This window comes from Caenorhabditis elegans, chromosome II (assembly GCF_000002985.6).
Source record: "Caenorhabditis elegans chromosome II".
In the NCBI taxonomy this organism is placed as follows: Eukaryota; Metazoa; Nematoda; class Chromadorea; order Rhabditida; family Rhabditidae; genus Caenorhabditis; species Caenorhabditis elegans.
This window is the reverse complement of record NC_003280.10, coordinates 7404290-7424825: the sequence shown is the minus strand read 5'-3', so window position 1 is coordinate 7424825 and position 20536 is coordinate 7404290. Positions and strand designations below refer to the sequence as shown.

The window sequence follows — 20536 nt, the reverse complement described above, 5'->3', positions numbered from 1 at the left end:
AAGCAAATTACTGCCATATCGAATTTATCCTCTAAAAATTAAACTTATCCAAAATAACTGTACTTTTTGGAGATTTTTTCATTAGGATTAAAATGTTAATAAAGTTTACGAATGCCCACAGTTTGTAGTTTTTGTAGGATATTGGCATTGAGATCTCACATCAACTTCAATTCAGGGAATGGCGGATTGATGTCATAATAGTGTTGGGTTCTTGTAGTGGTACGGGAATGAAATTTGGAGATTACTCTCAAAACCTTCTGAAATTGGATCACTTTAGAAATAACTACTAGGTTACTGTAGTAGTATTTATGAATCGCAAACAACATTTCTTCATTAATATTCAATTAGTATTCAAAGTAATACTTTGTAAGTTTGTTTTTTTTTTGTATCCACTCTTTATCATATGATTGAAGATTTCATGGTTCATATAATTTCTTCAAAAGAATAAATATTTTGCAGACGACGATGATTTGATGCAGACATAGGCTTCTGCTAATTTATGATCCAAAACTTTTATTATTCTTTCAAAAATTCCTTGATGACAGTAACCATGAGAACATCAAATTTTCAATCGGAATGACATGTCGTCATTTCATCTAGACATTCGGACCCCCGTATGCACTCATCAGTATTCTCTAAATAGGTCGATCCAATTTCATGTCCTCCTAGAATATTCATATTTTTTGAATCTCTCGTCCACATTTCTCCAGCATCATCCATTTCATTTTAAACCTCGTCCTTTTAAACTTTGAGCTATGTGGTTCTATGTACCTTTTTCTACATCATTCGGCACCTCCTCCGCCCATCTAATCCAGATCATGAATCGAATCAAGAATGAATTATTCTGTGAAATTTGCTACCTTTGAATGCGTCCGATACAATGTAAATTATTTGTTCTCTGCCAAATTCGTGTCGACGTGTAGGCGAAATTCGGGAAGAATAATGGAATATATAGAGTTTTTTGTTTCCGATGCAGTTGAAGCACGATTTTAGATTGGAACCGCCCATGTCTGCCCACTCATCACACTGTTGGAGTCTACTTTTATTTTGTTTTAGAAATCTTTGAACTTCGTAATTTTTTCTGAAAATTTCGGCCCAAACTTTTAACGGAAATTTCTCACCTTACCCTGACTGAAATCCATCTATATATTTTTTTTAATATCTTTTCGTGAATGTTCAGTTTGTACTAACTACTGAACTATGATGAAGAAAATATAAACCTACTCTATTTCAGAAATTTCTGTGATTAATATGCTTACATCTGTTTTTTCACTATCGATGACTATTTCGATACAAGTCAAAACATGGCAATCTTTCAATTTCTCACATTTTCTTCATTTCCCCCCTCCATCTACATCAGAATATTTGATAAGTATTCCATGTCGTCTTATCAGTAGACTCATATAGATATCAGCTGATTTTGAAGAATCTCAAAGTACTTTTCGTGCATCTCCTATGTGCCACCCGCGATTTTTTTTTCTTTTAAAATATGTCAGTGAGCTCAGAATTTTTGAATTTTTTGTAGGTCTAGCTGCATTCAAAAGTGAATAGGCTTTAAAAGAATAAATAGAAGAGGAAAGTAATAAAAATGTTCGTAATACGAAAATCTCAGGTGTTTGTCTTTAAATGTGTTTTGGATTCTTCCTTCTTGCAAGAAAGAAACATTTATTATTCATTTTTTGAAAATGTATTATTTCTTCTTTGTTTTTTGAACTCTTCACAGCTTCTGCTACATTTTGACCGCAAAGTTTGTAGTTTTAATGATTTTTTAGCTAGGTTCTGAAAATCTAAAAAAGTTTCTAAAAATTCCGGTTAGCAATATTTGACACAAACAGTATCGATATCGATCCATGAACAAAATGTTTTACGATACAAATTTTCTTTGAGATAAAAATTTTCTTGGATTAAAATTATTTTTTGTTAGAAGTTCCATTTTGCACTCTGTTTTTCATTTCAATAAAAATGATTTTTGTTCTCACATTTCTTCCAAAACATTTGGTTTCCTTGCAATCTGTCCCTCGACTTCGTCATTTCCAGCTCATTATACAAACATGTCATCATCTTCATTAAAAATAGAGTTTATTTTGACGCGGGACCCACAAAATATCTGCAGCAGCAGTAGCAAGAAATAATTTTCTAAAAACAAAAACATTTATAAATACTCTATTTTTCATCTGATTCATTTAATAGCAGACATGTTTCTTCGTCATTCTAAACAAAAAAAATACAAGGATAATTCAATTTTAAAATGGAGAAAAACGTCGAGCGCAAGTATAAAACTGATGTTCTTAAAATAGATACTATTGAGCTATTTTTAGAGAGCGAAAAAGAGAAGAGGAAAAGAGAGTGGAGACCCCTGGTTTTTGGAAGACGAGTAGTCTCTCCTGGACTGGTGGTGGCACCGGAAGAAGAATGGAAGAAATAGATGAAAGTTGCACCCAAGGGCTGCTAAAACATCCAGGTGATAGATGACAGATCGTGAAGAAATATAACAAGTTTTTTTAGAACAAAAAAGACAGTTTGAATACTTGTTCGAAAGTTGTGTTCTGACTTTAAATTGTGAGCTCTGGCGTTTTCTGGGTACTGAAATTTTCCGAACTACATTGATACTTGATTAAATCGTTTTTCACTCCGCTATTTCTAAAATAGATACCACTCGTTGCAGGATTTTATTTTGGAAACTATACATAAAATATCGGAGGATGTAGTACTACTAGAGAAGAACACAGTAAGCAGCTAAAAGTTTCCAAGTTATTCCATTGAACTTCTAGACCAGCTCGATTGATAGGATAGATACCGTAACGAAAGTCGAACCAACTTTTAAGATGGAAAGATCAGAATATACATGTATTCTGCACAACTTTCTTCATTTTCCATCATTTCCGCTTTCGTCATGTAACCCGGTGAGGCTGAAAATCAAAGAGTCGGTCCCCCCCAGTACCTATGACCCCTGTCTCACTACTCGCTTCCTACTCTCTTCTCCTTCCTCCAGAATTCTACCAAATCGACGTCACAGTAGTTTTTTGTCTTTTTATTCTTCAACTTCTTCTCAAGCTTCTTTAGCTTCTTCATTGCTCCTCTCGTTGCTCAAAAACCGAAACGCAGCCCCACCCCTCCTAATAGCCAATGATTACGTCAAAAAACGCCTTGTCTTCTTTCCGTGCTCTGCCGGACAAAAGAACTGCCGTGAGAGTCTCGTGTCTCTTCATCTTCACTGATTTTTTCGAATCTCTAAGGTTCGGAAATACAACTAAAAAGAAACACACTCGCAATGCGACGTAACATTTCCGGTTTCGTCTTGTTTTTTTTTCTCAGCCACGTAGAATCACCGTCGTCAGTGGTGGCTCTTCTCATACTTTTGAAGTAACTTGAGAAGCCAACAAAAACATCAAAGTCACGTTTCTTTTGTTCAAGAACGACATCCTTGACGCTGGAATATGCTTGTATTGATCATAGGCACACCTGAACAAAAATCATTTTCCTATAAATAGAATGTACCTTTAAAGTTTGTTAAATTGATGTTAGATATAAAAAGAATAACGAACACTACCTGCAACATTCTAGAATCGTATTTATATTTAAAGCGAGAAAACATTTCGCAATACGCAACCTACCGTAATCCCTACGTTACTCACTACATCATATAACGTGCAGTTTTTCGTGTTCTTTGCAACTTTGTACTTATAGCCTACAATGTCTATCACGTCGCCGTGAGGTAAATCCGGGTTAACACTAAAACTTCGTACAATATCACTAGTTGTAAACTTACATGACGGTTTTTCTAGGGTAGGAATTTTCGGAATTTTCGACTATTTCGCATTTGCATCAACACTCATCTTTCTTATCAGTTTTACAACCGTTTTATCAAACCACGTTTTTGTTCTTCAAATTTGATCTCGAATTGGCAATATTCAATTTGTGCTGTATAAAGTCTTTCGGGAAAGTAATAGTTAGCTTATCTTAAAGAAATTGGTGTACAGTCAGTATTCCTTCGAATAAGATCATACTTTTGCACAAACAGTTTCGAAATTTAAACTTTTGTTCGCGGCATTTACCGTAATAGAAAAATCTGCAAATTAACTCTCTTGTTAACTATTGTTTGAACTTGTGCTTCAAAAACAAGAAGTGTAAGTCCCGCCTTTTTTACAAAACATTAAGAACTAAGGATGTAGGTCGAATGTTTCTTTTATGGAAAGGGGTATAATTTTTGGAAACGAAATAATTTCTTCGAAAATCTCGAATTGCATCATTGTTTTTGCAAGACATGATTCTTCGACCTGCAAGCAAATATTTTTAGAACTTTCGTTTGTGTCAAACAATTGTTGCAATCATCGTTCATTTTCTTATCAAGTAAAAAATAACTGAAATTCACTTTTTCAGTTTAGTTGCTGATTTTTCTCAACAACTCTATCTAATGCTTGTTGTTTGCAAGTGACTAACTAATCTTTACACTTTTGTCATAAACATTCTGACGTTTCCGATAGTTTTCTGTCATGTGAATGTTTTTTCCAAACTTCTTATCTTTGATTGCATCTTAAGATTTTGTTTTACCGTAAGTTATTCCGTTATTATTTTGAAAAAAATAAATACATTTTGATTCGCAATGAAGGTGTGTTTAATAATAGTTACAATTTTCATTTATCTGGTTATCAAATTTCCAACTCCTTTGGACACAACTATGGTAAAATTTGTGCTCAGATTTTACTCTAGGCTTTCTAGCTGAGTTTCATAGTTGTGAACTTAAAAATATATATGTAGTATGGTTTTCTACAGTAAGCGTATTTGTATATCATTCATTTTGCTCAGCACTTCCTGCTTTTGCAATTTGTTCGCGGGTTTTTATTTGGTCTGTGCTATGTGCTCCAGTATCCCAAGGGATTCACGTCACCTTTCCCAATTCTGCTCCTCCTTTAACAATGGCCTCCCATCATTTGTCTTATCTGTGTTGTTCTCTCTTCTCCACCCTCCATGACCTCAATCTCCTGTCAATCTCGTTTTTTTTTGGCGGGTGGCAAAAATGAGCAAGAGCGCAAGTTGAGGTAGCAGAAAGGACAAAGTAAAATCGTTGATATATTTCTGACCTGATTTCTCGGGTTTCAAGTCTTTCAGTGATTCAGGTTGAGAGACACAGACAAAAAGAAACAGATACTGATACACGTACTACTGACACGGACACATGTATAACTGGGTCCCAACTAACACATCTGACGTGAGCAAACCAGGAATATACACTCTCTTTATTGTCTTCTTGTTCTGTGTCCGTTTTTATTGACATACGCAACACACCTGTGGGAGACGTCGAATGACCCATTCGACTCGTCATATAGACGTCTGAATTCTGAATCACTATGTTCGAGTGCCGAGGCTGTCCGGGAAAACCCCTTTTAAAAGAAAATCAGATCAAGTGTAGCTTTCGTATTTTATTGCAATTGTAGCCACAAGTTATTGAATCATAATGATATCAGTCTGAAAATATGATGAACTTTAGTATTTTGACCTGTATACTAATTCTAGGACATAAAGAGTTTTTTCCAGGTTGGCAAGAGAATTTGGTTATCTATCGTTCCTTGCAAAAAAATGCAAGATCTTTTTGATGTCAATATCTTTTCTTAAAATCTTTTAAACTAAATTAACAAATAATGCAACGTACTCTTCAGGATCACTAGTTCAACAAATGAGTTTGGAAATAGGCTAACTTTTTTAAATAGCAGAATTGACATTTGACTAAAATATTCTCCAAGAAAATTTTCATATATATTTCGAAACAAAGTTTTGGAAAAGTTATTAGACTTGTAAAGCATATATCAGTGTTGAGAATATCTCCTTGAAAGTATTTCAGATCTACTTTTTATATCAAACTTTCTATATCAGAGTTTCCTGTGAAAACATAATTGAAAGTTCATATGAGTGGGATCTAGGTAAAAGTCCATGTTTTAATTCCCATTCATTGTAAAATTGTATCAAAATGTAAAATTATTGTTCTAAATATAAATTCCTGTTCAAATTCTGATCCCAACAATTTGTTTGTGAATAGATCCAATTTAAACTTAATAATATATAAAATTAGAATCAATTTTATTTTGTGTTCTTGTTCCAGCTGATAATTTGATAATCTATATCTAGACAATTACTTGATTTTAATTTTTGGTCCCTTTCAACTCAGTTCTTGAACTGTGACGTGTGACTTCCGGGAGAACCTGGAACAAGCGACACTCGTCATTTTTTTTCTAGACCCACAGGTGTCATAGTTCACATTGAAATTTTAATGCTTTTTTTCATGCACATTCTTTATTCACCTGTCTACTATTACTTCTTAATCGTTTAATTTCCACATGAACACACATTATGATTCAAATGAACGACAGTTGTTTTTTCTACAGTAGACTCATCACTCTCAGTTTTCCAGTTGCAAATTTTCTTGTTTTTTTTTGAGCATCCTTCTGTATCGTGTTTTGACCGGATGCCTTCATTTTTTGTGCTTTTCCCTTCTAAATATCTTCTCTCTTGTGTGGGTGGCTGTGAGGGTGGAGGGCATCAGAAGAAGAGAAGGGTAATTTGATTCGGATGCAGAAACTTTTGCCTCCGGAAAAATCCCTCAAAAATGGGTCACAATTTGATCTGTCTTTTGTGTTGAATACAGAGAGCCGGATCCACGTCATTGGCTCAAAGACTTGATTCGATTTCGGAACAAAGTAGACAAATTTCCAGTTCCTTCCTCTTTTGAGAGATGCGATCCACAGTTTCAGTTGATAATCTACAGTTTAGGGCTTTGGATAAAAAAATTATTCTTCTGTGCTCACTTGTCTCAAAGATTGTCTCAAAGGTTAATTTGCGTATACTTCCCATTCTATCCCTACCAAAGTTTTTTTTTTTTAAAGCAAGTTCTACAACACTTCGATAAGTCACAATATGATGCTGAACTTGTCTGAAATATATGAGCATTTCTTATCAGCAATCGGAATTTTTTGCAAGTCTCATTGCTCACCTTTTACCGAGGCTTCAGAAAACTTGTATTCCGAAAATCACCTACTTTTAAAATACAAAACTTTTTTGTCCCTGCAAAAATTGCACTAAAATGGCCTATCGAAAATAGTGATGAAAAATACGGTATTTTCATTTGTTGTATTTTTTAGTTTCTAGAAAAATATATTACACTAGACACGAAGTTTAAATCGCACCAAATAGAATCAACTATGTATATTATGTATGTTCAAAACTGTGACGTTGATCTAGGAAATAAAGTGTTCGGAATATCCTTCTGTCATTCATTCAACTTTTTATTCTTGTTCTCTTTTTCCTTCCTCTTCCAATCATCTCCTATTTTTATCCCCATATTTACCAAATTAACCTTTCTCTTCTTGTTTCTGCAGCAAAAAAACGTTGCATGACACACAAGATAAATAACTGGAAACAATTCGTTGCACATTCGGTCATTCGCCCAGAAAAAGTGTCTGTCTGGGCATACTGGATCCACTCGATCTTTACACTTACCTATTTTGTTCCTTTTTACAAAAAATACACCTGCTTTACTATTCACACCGGCTATCATAAGTGATATCATTATCCTCGGATTCCGTTCAACCTCTGTAAATTCAAAAACAGCGGGAGCAAAACCTCGTAATACGAGACAATCTGAAAGCTCATCCACGCACTTTACACGCACATACTAGCCTAAAAGACGAACATGATGGTGAGATGAGAGAAATTGGGAATCGTAATAGTCTCAAATACATTCCTTGTATTTTATTGTTTGTAAATCCGCGGATTCTGTTTTGCGAAAACTGATAGACTTGAGGATAAACAAAAATAGAATTCAAATTAGACACCGTGCAGCTTCCAGAATTTCATAAGTCCCAATCATTTATGATGCACATTTTGAAGATCAGTTGAATGAATGTCTAAATGAAATGGAATACATTATTTTTATCATTTCAAATACTTTAAAATCTGGAAAACTAAAAATCTACGAATCAACAATGATGAAATTTCAGAGATCTTATGTATAAAAGAGCACATCAAATATATTTTGTAGGTCATTTGTTTTTCTACCAACTTCAATCATACCGTGTTTATCAGTAATTTTGAAAGTTTATGTTTTCACAGCCTTCTTCTGGAATTATAACATAAGTTCCATTTTTTAGCTCTAAAAGTTCTTAACGTAGTATTTCCATTAAGGCGAAGATACCTACATTTGTGCCAACGAAAGGTGGGTAGACATACCCACCTACCTGGAAGAGATATCGGAAAACTGTCCTATCATTGTTTTCCCTTTGCTGCATTTCCTTTTTTTTTGGTTTTAATAAACTCTTTTAGGGCTTACTTCCTGAGAACAAATCGGTCAAAAAGTGACATATTTGTTATTCTAGAGTTTTTTCCCAAAACTGTCATATCCACGAATGTCTACTTTTCCCTTAAAATTGCCAAAATCTCAAAAAAAAGTTTATTGGAAAAATTAACTCCGAATCAGAATCAGTAGATACTTTTTTCGTAATGTTTCGTTTTCAGAAACAATAATAATCCAATATTTTGATTTGATTGAATTTAAAATGGCTTTAAATAACATATTAATCTGATTGATATCACGGAAACTACGAGATCAAATTGGATAAATGTCATATAAAAATAGGCCAGACGACAACATTCTCATTAATTTTTTTTCAACTATTTTCAAAGAAAATCAACTAAAATAATGAAAATAATAATAACAGAGAACACATTGAGGTACAGTATGATTCATATTAGACTACCCTCATGGGATTATTTGATGGTCAATTTCCAGCCACAAACAACAAGCATTTACAAAATTGATACTTGATTTTTAAGACACCTAGTCGCTCGAACACATGTCTGTAAATTTATGACGTGGCAGAACTAGACTTCTGAAACATAAAGGAAAATACAAAATAAATTAGGTTGCAACAAAAATAGCAGCTAGTAATGAGATTTTAGATGACGCGACATATGTCGTGCTCTCGATCTCCCATGATGGTATTTTTGTTGTTCATTATGTTTCTCTGATACCAAACAAAAAGTTGAAGGTAGGTCAGAATAGCTGTGATTTTATCATTTTTGTGTCAACCAAGTCAGCTGGCGGAAGAAGATTTGGAACTAATGGACACCTGTCACTTGTCATCCGATACTTGTACCTAGTCCCCCACGCCCTTATGTTCTCTGTTGTCGTTCTGTTTTGACTTAAATTGATCTGAAATTCAAAATAACTAAATAAAGCGAGTGTTTTTGCAAATCTTTGCAAAATTCGAGTTTTGTATTTCGAATTTAATTGTCTAACATGTCCTTTGAATATTCATATTAGACGGGACCCAAAACGTGGGCTGAGACCTTAGTTTCCACTTGACTGATCTTACTTTTTCACGGCATTTCGAAAAGTTCCTTTATTAGGCGGCGCCCCAATAACATCCGGTTTTTATACATGATGCTTGTGAAATTTTTTGGAGAAAAATCTAGAAATTTCCAAACCTCTTAGATAATAATTTTGGTACCTTCTTCTAAAATTGCTAAAATGCTATTCTATTTTTACTGTAGAACGTTTTTACTAAAAGTTTCTCAACATTAGCTTTAAGATATTTTTTTTAAGAAAAAAGAGTCATCGTTGAGGTTCTTACTATTTCGGATGCAGGTGGGTTAACCCGATTTTTCTAATTTTCATGCGACTTTGGTCGTATCAAATCCGGGATTTCTTAATCGGATGCAGCTATGAAAAATCGCATTTTCCTAGCACGCATTTATTTCTAAAAAATAGTGTTCATCGTCTTAACGTTTCCACTTTTAAAATGTTTTTCTACGTCACAGCCTTATCAATGTTACTTCCCAGGAGGTCATATGCCGTTTATTTTATTTCCCAAACTCTATCTTTGGACTGAAGTCGTCGTCACCCTAGTTACCGTATACCACAGACATATAAAGGAATATATAAGGTTGTCATAAAACAAATAAAAATAGAGAGAAACTAGATTTTTTTAATTCTATTTTTAGAGACGGTCCTTTACTCTTTTACCTTCTCAGTTACCTACGCTTGACACAATTTCTCTCAATTTCTCTGTCACTTAACCTTTTGCTTTTTCCGTGAAGGGGTCCCCTCTTCCATTGACTTATCGTCGTCATCCATTCCAAAGTAGAGTATGAACACAATGATGAGTTTTTGTCAATTATTCGCTCCGAAAAAACTCCCACGTCCTCCGATATACAAAATACTCGAAAACTTGCGTCATTACTGGCCACATTTATTCGTGTTGCTCTTTCAAGGCCTGAATTGAGAAAAGGTCCATGAGAATAAGGGGCGGGAATAAATACTTAATAATTTCAAAATTAGAACGTACTATGTGTACTCAACTGTGTCTCACGATCGTTGCATTTTGTTATTTACAACGAACATGTTTTTTCGATTTGGTTATCATTAACAACCCTTTTTGAAGATGTTAGGTGTCATTCAAATTTAAGATTCTGCTTTATTTAGAATCGAGAATTTTCCATGCTTTTTTCCCTTTCTAGTAGTTAAAAATCTCGGATGATCTAAAGATTTTAAAGATTAATGTTTTGCTAATAATGAAAATCTGAATAAGTCCATCATTTCTATTTAAATTTTCGAATCCAAATAGTCCAGAAATTCTTATTCCAGTCTCGGATAAGAAGGTTTTCCATAAATAGAAAGCAAATATAGATTTTAAATTTAGAATGTTCTCTTTCATGATAACAATGCAAAAATAACAGAAATCACAAAATAAAACCATCAGAACGTTCTCTGCAATCATCTGGTCTAGAAGGCAAAGTAGCATGAATGAGATTTTGATTTAAAATCCCCAATATATTCTAAAAATCAAATCAAATTTTTTTGTTAGAATCCGAAATAACTAATGAGCAGCTTGGCTCACACTGATGTTAATTCTAAAAATTGCTACCTCAGGTATGGTGCTTGTACACTTCTTCATGTTTACCTATTCATAATCTTCACACCCTCAAAGCTTTCAAGCTCATCTCTAGATTTGGAGGTGTTTGGGTGTGTGCAAATGTAGGAAGTGCCCCTCATTCATTTATTACCTCTTTGAAATCAACTAAATTTACTTTTTGTGTTTTGATTAGACTCATCTCCATATTCTTTTCGTTTCCTTTCGTTTCCTATCAAGTAGATCACTGCTTGAGACCTGTTCCCTAAATAGATTCCCACCACGCCCTATGTCGTTATTTTCTACCCCCTTTTTTGTCCATCTTCTTTTTCACCTCTGTCTCGTTGAATCTTCTCCTACTTTTGTGTGTCTTTAAAATCATCTGATAAAACAAGGGACCCTATCGAATAACACTAAACGTAGTAGAAACCGGAAATATTTCCTTAAGGCGAGACGCAGAGAGGTTGCTTTCGATTGACCAAATACGTCATTGAGCTTTCAAAAGTTACAAGGGGATCCAAATGTTTCTCTTATCATATCATATCATGACATCTTCAATCATTCATTCTTTAAATTTTGGTACTTGACTTCGTTGATCGTTTTCTGAGAATAAAGACAAAGCCTTGATGTAATAACTCTTATTGTGCAAGATTGTAATTTCTTAACTTTATTCAAGGCTATTTATGAATTGCGGAGGGTGGCTTCCATATTTAACTCACTCTTTTTTAATACTTTAATCATCCCAAAAGGCGAGCATTAACTTGCGAACCTCCACACTTATCGGGATAATCTTGATTAACAGACATTCTCCACGTCTTCTAATGACGTTTCTCGTTCTTCTTCGAGACTTTTTGCTGGATCTATTCTCAACCTAATCTTCTTGATTCCGGTCATTATTCTTTTTCACAAGTACTAACTCTTTCCACCCTTACCTACTTTTTTAAGGATACCTGTTATCTATATATCTATCCCACTGTTTTTATTTTGGTCTTGACGTATTTGCCCCTTTTTATTCCCCCTGTGAACAAGGATTTTCTGACACATTGTTAGTTCTATGAATATGGGGAGTTCGTTAGAAAAGAGTCGCGCATTTATCTTCAATTCTAACAGTATTGTTTTTTTTTAAAGATTTTATAATATCATTAATGAAAATGGGAAACTCTGATTAAAAAACTTTGAGGTTGATAATCTTCGAATAAACTTTTTGTTCAAATTTCATTCTCACGATTTCTCTTTTTCAGTTTAATCGAATACGGTAGCGTTAAATAATACAGTTTTCGTTATCATATTCCAGTTCAAGTGAATTCTAATTCATCATTGATAGTAGAAAGTTCAAACTTATTTTGTGACTTCTGACGCTACAGTACACTTAGTATCCGCCTTGTTATCCTGTTATTCTGTATTCTTGATTTCTTCGATGTTCGGATCGTTTCAGAGAGCAGCTTGTCCATAATTCCTATTCTTTTCCCGCCTGTGTGTTGTTTTCTCAAAATCTCTGCAAACTTAGAACTGTCTAGATCCTCCCATTCATATATCTCAAAATATGATTCTAATCTTCTGCAAAGCTGACCAATTCTGACGTCGAGATCTATGCTCCCGGCTCCTAGACCGCCTACCCCAAAAAACTTTTTTGTTTGACTTGAAACTTCCCGCTCAAAATTTATTGTTGAGCTTCTTCTTCCTGGGTGGTTCTGATTCTAATCCTCGTGGACTTGACGTGTTACCTATTTTCATTAGCCCATTATTTCCAATGTCTTGTGCTTGTTAATCTTGTATTGTATCAACTCATAAACACGTTTTTCTTTTCGAGAGCACTTGTTTTCATTATCACATTTACTTCTCGGTTTGATCATTAATATTTCAACACTGTCTGATGAATATTTTCTTCTTTAAGACATCCTTCGCTCACGAACACTCAGTGTCCTCGGCAACATTTCGCCTAAGAACTGCGAGCCCAGCGACACAACGACGACCACCAAGACGACGACGACGACGACAAAACGACGTCGGTTTACAACAGATGCTCTTGCAAAGGATAGGCATAGAACATTTGCGGATATGGATCCTACTATTACTTATCTCACTTGTTCCCGCAGCATTAATAAGAGATCGAAGGAGAACGTCAGGTTCGTACTTTTACTTCTAATTATTAATTTTATTACGTCAATATCGTAGACTGAAACAAGGAAATACTGTTTCTGAACAGACTATTTTTAATATAACCATTCGGTAGAATTCCGTGAGGACTGCTGTCTACACGGTTTTCAGAACCCTGTTTTCTGCAAAATCTCTTAATGTTTTCAGTAAATGTATATTTATCAAACAATCTAATCGTATTTTTAATTTCCTAATTAAAAAAAGAAATAACGTCTGTTGTAAGGCCTAAAACTTTCTGACAGCTTCTTTGATCACGTTCTTTTAATCCTTGGAAAGATGCATTCAATATTTAGGTATTAGTTTTAGAAGTCAATCTTTGTACTGAAAATCTACAAAAATTGATCTCAATGCTTTCAGACGATTTCTCATTATTCTCGTACGACTACGATGACAAAGCAGATGCACATGATGCAGACGCCGCATTTCGAAAATTTGAAGCTTTATGTTCAGCGAGGTTAGTTTATTTTATCCTATTTGGATGGAGTTTCAACTATTTATATTTTCAGGTCACAACAGCCAAGTACCTCAAAACCTTCATTAATTGACGCTCTTTGCACATCAGCATTGAAAAAAGAATAGGGTTTTTTACAGTTGTGCTCTTTTTCCTCCAATCATATTATGTATTTCGTTGCCGTTCGTTTTCATTTGGTTTTTTTTTTGATTTTTGATTGATTTTTTCCACGAACTTTTTTTCCATTGTTACAAAAACAAAATTGATATCTCGATCCACGTGTCTTTTTCTCTTCCCGCCCAACAACAGCCACTTACAGTAGCCTGAATGAACTTGATTGTCCCGTTGATCTCATAAGACCCCCTATCTCCAAATTGTCCTCAAACAAAAATGCAGTCGATCTCAAATTGTTGGACACTTTTTCTCCCACACAAATCACTTGTTTGTACATAGTTCCCATTTTGATTGTTTCTTCGGGATATCAGACAACCTCCTACCATTGTCACTTTTTTGAAAAGACTTTGGGATGTGTGGGCATCTTTTTTCTAGTCTTTTTTATTGAATAAAATTCAGTTTGAATCAACAATTGATGGGTTACGTTTTGATAGATGACGAACTGTGATAACGATATTTAAAGGTTTTGTTTTTCGGCACTTAAATAATCCCAATAGAGCTTGCCGATATGGTACAATAAAATAAAACGATATAAATGGGTCAACGAATGATGGAAAGCAGATCAAAATTCCAAGAAGATGCTCTGAAATAAAATAGTATAACATTTGTGAAGGTTATCTGAAATTGAAAGAAAACAAATTGCAAAAATTCCACGTTCTCATGAGTGATTTTTTCGGGGTGAAAATAAAAAACAATGTGATTCAAATTACCATTTTAAAAACTTTATGGTCACAACTTTTAAAAAATCCTACTGGGCATAATGCAGGCGTAATTTGTCCAGCAGTTAAATTACATTCATTTTTAGGCAAAGGAACTGATCCCTAGGGCCGAGATATACATAAGTTTTAACTGATAAATTACCCATTTTTAAGCAACTATTGAATTTTTTTGTAAAACCCTGTCCAATTTGCTGTTCTTGGTATTTTCCAATATCAATATATTTCCATTACAGAATTTTTCACTCAAAATCTTAAAATTTAAACTCCAAAGCCTACCATTCAAAAGCAGCTCGACACTGGTCATTTGAGAAAAAATATAACAACTTGCTACTGGAATATAACAAATAACGGGTAAAAATGTTTGGCACGCAAGTCCCTAAAATGTTATATTGTTTTTACAAAGTTTTAATCTAAAATCTCCCACGTAAGCCAATGTTTTTGATTGCTCCTTGGTCTTCAACGACATGCCTCTGTTATCGTTGATCAAATGAATAACTCTTGAAGTTAGAAATCCTGAAATCGCAGGGATAGCGTAAGCTCCGATTACTAGAAGGAGTGTAGCTAAAGTAAACTGAAATGATGCGATGTTGTGGAATCCAACAAATGGTTCGTAGATTGAAAGATCGTATTTTGGATGCTCAATGTAAGTCAGTGAACGAACTTTTTCAAAATCCCAAGAAGATGTGAATGGAAGAATCTGAAAATAGATCACAATCATGTAAACATTCAATGAATTTGAATTTCGAATAACAAAAGTTTGGAAATATGCATCAATGTTCTCACTGTTCGAAAGTAAAATGACGTTCTTTTTTTGATTTTTGAATTCAAATCAGTGGGAATTCTCTAAATCAAAAACAAGCACCTATAATGAACTACTTCTAGGATTGTAAATAAAAATTGTGATTTTTTACTTTTTGATTTGTGGATCTTTGTTTTCAATTATGACTACAAAACACGCAACAAAAAACTACTCAATTGTTAAAATATGACCTATCACTTGTGAGATCATTGTGAGATTGTTTTTTATTCTTAAAAAATAATTGAGGTAGACCTGAAAACTTTACAAACTTTTTTCACTATTTATTGGTTTTTATGACATGTTTTAGCTTGGGCATTTTACTGAATGTCAATTTGACTTTGGAAATATATTATCCGCTGATATGTTCAAAATTAAGTTCATTTTAAAAATGCTTACAATAGTTATTGATGAAGGAATATACGTCAGGGATATCATTGTAAATATTCTACTACGTGATACTCTGCCCTTTCGTAAAGCTTGAAATCTGAAAATAATTGTGTTTGAAATTCCAAGTCCAACACAGAGAGCAACACCCTGAAATTCTTGAATATGCAATTAAATCGCAATGAATAAAATCTAACCAAGAAAAAATGATATGCTGAGAAGCAAACATCTGGTCCGAATTCTCGGCAAGGTCCACGTGGCAAAACAGCAAATGAATCTATATTCGGTAGACTTCTGGAAAATATTATAGATTTTTTGTACACAGAATTTTGATTGAATTTTTAAAAAATTCATTTTCAAAATACCCACATGTTTTTAATTTTCTCTGTTTTTGAGTTCAAGTTTTTACAATGAAAACAAACTCCATACATTTTTGCATAACGTTAAATAGAAAAAATTTCACAATTTTCATTTAATATTATAAGTTTTTTCTTTTTCCGTCGTCAGTTTCTGGCCACTGCAAAAGTTGGTACCACTTACCTATGCTGTGTGAAAAATCCCAGTGAAATCAAAATAATTTGCAAAAAGCAAGTATTAATAAGAAAAAATTTTAGATTTGTCAAAATAGACGGAGACTTTGTCAAAATAAGAGTTAACAAAAGTAATTGAAAAGTGAGACCGCCATAAAAATAAATTTTGAAATAAATATCAACAAATGGAACAATACGATTTGAAGATAAACTTGTCATAAATATGGTTTGTTCTGAAAATTGATATTTTTTATTCTGATGAATACAAAAAATCGAAAAATGGCAACAATAGAAATTGCGTAGCAATGCATAAAGCTATGATTATAGAAATGCCCTTTACTAATTTGGACTTATTGAAAACTTTGAAAGCTCAATTTCAATTCGAAACTTCAGCGAGAAGACTTGTTTTTCGTTTTCACTTTTTCCCAAAACTGAATGACGCTAACTTGAGCATTCAAGAAAAAAAATGAAAAGAAAAAATTGAATAGATTGTTCCACAAAAGAAATGACTAACTAACATTTTATATTTTTCTTTGATAATTTCACAGTGGACTCCACTTGACGTGTGATCTCACTGCAATTTATTAAAATTACATACTTGAATACCAGATAATTTTAGTTTGCCACTTGTTTTTTTGAGACCATTTTTTTATGACACACCTTTTTCTGACACTTGAAAGATAATAAGAGACGTATATTGGAACGAATTGATTTTTGGTATCACTTTTAAAGTTTTTGCAATATTCGGACTGAACAGAGGTCCAAAAACTCTAGATTGTCGAATATGGTATGCATAACATTCTAGCAAATATATTTCTAATTTTTATTAATAATCGAAAAGTTTTAACAAAAACGTTAGAAATCGTTTAAAATTTTGGCCAATTTTCGAAGAAAAAAAGAATTGAAAAAGGTTTAGTTGAATTATCTGTATGCGGTGAACAAAATATATCAGCTTATCCATAATTGATTTTTGTTATTAACTTAATAAATTAAGAAGTAAAACTTTGGCAACAATACATCACAATTACACGAAAACCTCTCGTGGTAAAGGATCCGTGGGCTTTTCGAAAATAGTAATTATGGCCAAAGATTATTGTCGAGGGAAACGCTTTTTAAAACAAAAATATACACAAATCAAAATTATTCGTTATGGATAGCTTTCGACTTTAACAAAATTTAAATTTTTTTTTCCAAAAAAAAGATAACGTATTCGTTAACTTCCCGTTTACAAGGCGGAAACTAGTTCTAGTTGCAAGAAAACATGGAAAATTGCATGGAAAATGATACAAAGATTTATATTTTTAAGTTTTTTTCATTTTTAGAAAATTAAAGCAAATTAATACTATATTTAGAAACACAAATTTTCGAAACCATCTAGAGAAACAAATGCAGGGAAGCTCAAAGTGATTTTTTATTATTTTTTTCTCTTATAGATTTTATAATTTTCAAACATTTTTTAGTTTGCTATTGTGAAAATTACTCTATCACCGCTGAACCAAGGTTTCTGGAGCTCAAGGCAGCTTCCACCAAAGTTCCAAGGCTTAATATTTGTTTCGGAAACTACAAGATCTCTGCAGATTTCAATATATAATTTTCTGAGGTTTTACCACATCTGTGATTTTCCGATATTTGGGCAAAATATGTTTTCAGGAAAACCAGACATCAAGAAGGTCTCTCGTCCATTCTATCCTTTTTTATCCATTCAATTTTGTTCCTGCCAATAGTCGATTGCATAATAATTTTCAAACCACCGCCATCATCTTCTTCTCACACGAAACGAGATCTTTTCTCCCTATCAAGTGGCTTCTTGTTACGCGATGTGACCATCTGATTCCTTGCTTCATCGCCTTTTTTTCCATTCTGTCTTGCATATGGCTTCATCATCTAAGACAGTCTCAAAAGTAAACTAACAATTTTTATGGTTGACTGTGTAGTCTACTGCTTCTCATCTGTGTTTCTTTGTTTTTTATCCTCCATGATTAGCATTCATGTCTCTATTTCTCTGAATCTCTTCCTAAAATTGCGCAATCGCAATTATAAATCGGAAGATGTCTCTTTAGCTTCTCCCTTTCCATCACAGTATTTTTCATGCGATCCGCGACATTTTGGATGATAACAGGTGTATTGGTTGCCAACGCACTACGGCATCTCCCGCGTATTGTCGGAAGATCCAATCAAAAAAAACTCTGAAAAAATAGATGATCGGTTTGGAATAAGGAAGGAAAAAGAAAAGAGGAGACTGAGAGATTTACGATCAATGCTTAGTTTATGTATCGCTTCTTCTTCCCTATTCTAGACACAAAAAAAAACAATTTTCAATAATAATGTTCCGATGAGCTTTTTAAAGCTCTCTAATTTTAAATTTGTCGCCTGCCTGTTGATGATTTTTAAGCCTAAGGTAATTGTTTCTCAAGTATTCAAGTATTCTCAAGTATTTCTCAAGTATCCTTGCATGCACAGTAATTTTGTTTTTACTGTCAAATATTGTAGAGGCTCAAACTTGCAGCATTTCTTGAAAGTTCTCAAAGCATCGCATTTATTTTTGAATTAACAATTTACCAAAACTTTGACCGTAAAGCTCTAATGATTAATTTTCTAGTTAAACCATTTTGTAATAGGTTATTGAGCCAATTTTATGATTAAATGTAAGATTTTTATTTTATTAATCTCATTATTTTTCAGCTCCCAAAATTTTCTAACAACATTAGTTAACTTTCACGCTGTTTTCCGCCAAAGTCATTTAGGCAGAAAACTGAAGCCACAACATTGCACAGATTCACACATGGACATATGTCCACTATTGAAATCGAAGAAAAGTGCGAATTTTTAAATTAAGAGTGTAACGTGTTCCTTTCAGATTTTCCCAGATTGTTTCTCCTCACTTAGATTAAATTTAGATTTGTATCATTGAATTCAACCTTTCTCTTTTTTTTACTTTTTTCTTTTCTCAAACTTTTATTAGTTATCTTCCAGTTCCATTTATGATCATCAAACTGTTTCCTCTCCATTTTCAAGTACATTATATTATGTTCCAATTCCAACTTCTTCCCCTTTTTCTTCTTCTTCCGCTTCCCTTCTCCGTTATTCATTTTGTACAAAACTGGTAGTTGTAAAGTTGATGTTTCTGCCTGAAAACTCTTTTCCTTCTGCTCCTCTTTTTCATTCTCAGTCTCTTTTTGTCTCCAATCTCCGAAAAGGTGAAAGCGTGCGGCAACGATTTCACTTTCCGGTTTCAATGCCAGTCCACCGATTGCGCAACGCTTATCGAAATGCCATGGATCTTCCTCTTTTTTGGACGAAAAAAAAACCAATTGAAGGTCATGATCGGTGATTCTCAAGAATCGAACAAAGTGTTAAACCATTTCTGACGTAGAAGATGGTTAACCTACAGTTCTTAACTATACTTTTTAACTGATATTTTTTAACAGTTAATCACCATTTGAAAACGATGCGTTAGGTTTAGTTACTACTAAAATTTAGCAATCGATCCTTAAACGGCATTTTTCGGCAGAGAAGGACGGGACTGTGAGCTTTTTTGCTGATTCTTTTCGAATTTAGCATTCGAAATATTTATCTGTTTATCATTTATAAAGCTTTAAATAAAAGTTGAATCACGTCGTACGCTTGTAAACTCCGCCAGCCTCTGCTGAACAAAAAAGACCAAGGATCGATTGATAAATTTCGAGAGTAGTTAGTTTTAGTTTGTCCCGCAATGCTCAACTTTTTCAGCTTATTTTGTTCCTTTTTTGAAATTATTCTGTAAATTTTTAAAAATATTTTTAATATGAACTGAATGAACCGAGAAAATGAAATGGATGCTCAGTTAGTGCGGTTTAAGAGAAAAATTCTTCCAGCTTGTGCTCAATCTGACCTTGATAATATTCGGTTCATCAGAGAGACTAGAATATAGGTACTGTATTCCAAAACAGTTGACAAGATTTTCATAAAATTTTTACCAATTTACCGCCTAATTGGAGCAGATAAATTTGAAAATTTAGGTTGATTGTAACTTTTTAATGAGATTAAACGGACCAGATGATAAACCGATGATCCTATGATCGATGATCGATGACAGCTAGTACATAACTCAAAAATGTCTGGCATTGTTTCTTATTATGCCATTCGTTTAGAAGACAGCGACACAAAAATAAAGTTTAATTCGAGAACCTGCTTGCAAATTACTGATTACTCGATCGTTACTGCCTCTGCTACTGCCTCTGCTACCACACATTAAGCCTCGTCTATGATGTAATTGGTAAAGTAGTAACTGTCCAGAACCTGAATTCATCTAGCCATGTTCTTAAACGTCTAGCCTTGAACTTTCTTACCGCTTTTCGTCATCTCGTGACCCTTCACAGCTTTTTCCGTGTTTTAGTTTCTTCCGCAAGGCCTTTTTTCTAATCGTGCCGTCGGCATCTGAA

General features: G+C 33.6%; 2 protein-coding genes across 2 annotated transcripts; one reads left to right on the top strand and one right to left on the bottom strand.

Annotated features, from left to right (window-relative positions):
• Positions 1 to 12795: 12795 nt before the first annotated feature.
• On the top strand, positions 12796 to 14094 carry K02A2.5 (uncharacterized protein). The gene is made up of 3 exons (NM_063153.6): positions 12796 to 13027; positions 13416 to 13512; positions 13565 to 14094. Exons 1-3 carry the CDS (start codon positions 12922 to 12924, stop codon positions 13635 to 13637), a joined length of 276 nt encoding a protein of 91 aa, NP_495554.2. The 5' UTR covers positions 12796 to 12921; the 3' UTR covers positions 13638 to 14094.
• On the bottom strand, positions 14067 to 16334 carry srd-55 (Serpentine receptor class delta-55; the record flags this gene model as incomplete). The annotated part of the gene is made up of 6 exons (NM_063152.2): positions 14067 to 14266; positions 14679 to 14778; positions 14827 to 15099; positions 15598 to 15735; positions 15783 to 15879; positions 16126 to 16334. 6 exons carry the CDS (start codon positions 16332 to 16334, stop codon positions 14079 to 14081), a joined length of 1005 nt encoding a protein of 334 aa, NP_495553.1. The 3' UTR covers positions 14067 to 14078.
• Between the last annotated feature and the right edge of the window lie 4202 nt (positions 16335 to 20536).

Excerpts from the sequence above, each read along its gene's own strand:
- K02A2.5 (NM_063153.6), top strand. The coding sequence starts at position 12,922 with ATGCTCTTGCAAAGGATAGGCATAGAACATTTGCGGATATGGATCCTA. Across the intron at positions 13,028-13,415 it reads AGATCGAAGGAGAACGTCAG|ACGATTTCTCATTATTCTCG; the intron begins GTTCGTACTTTT and ends CAATGCTTTCAG. Across the intron at positions 13,513-13,564 it reads GAAGCTTTATGTTCAGCGAG|GTCACAACAGCCAAGTACCT; the intron begins GTTAGTTTATTT and ends TTATATTTTCAG.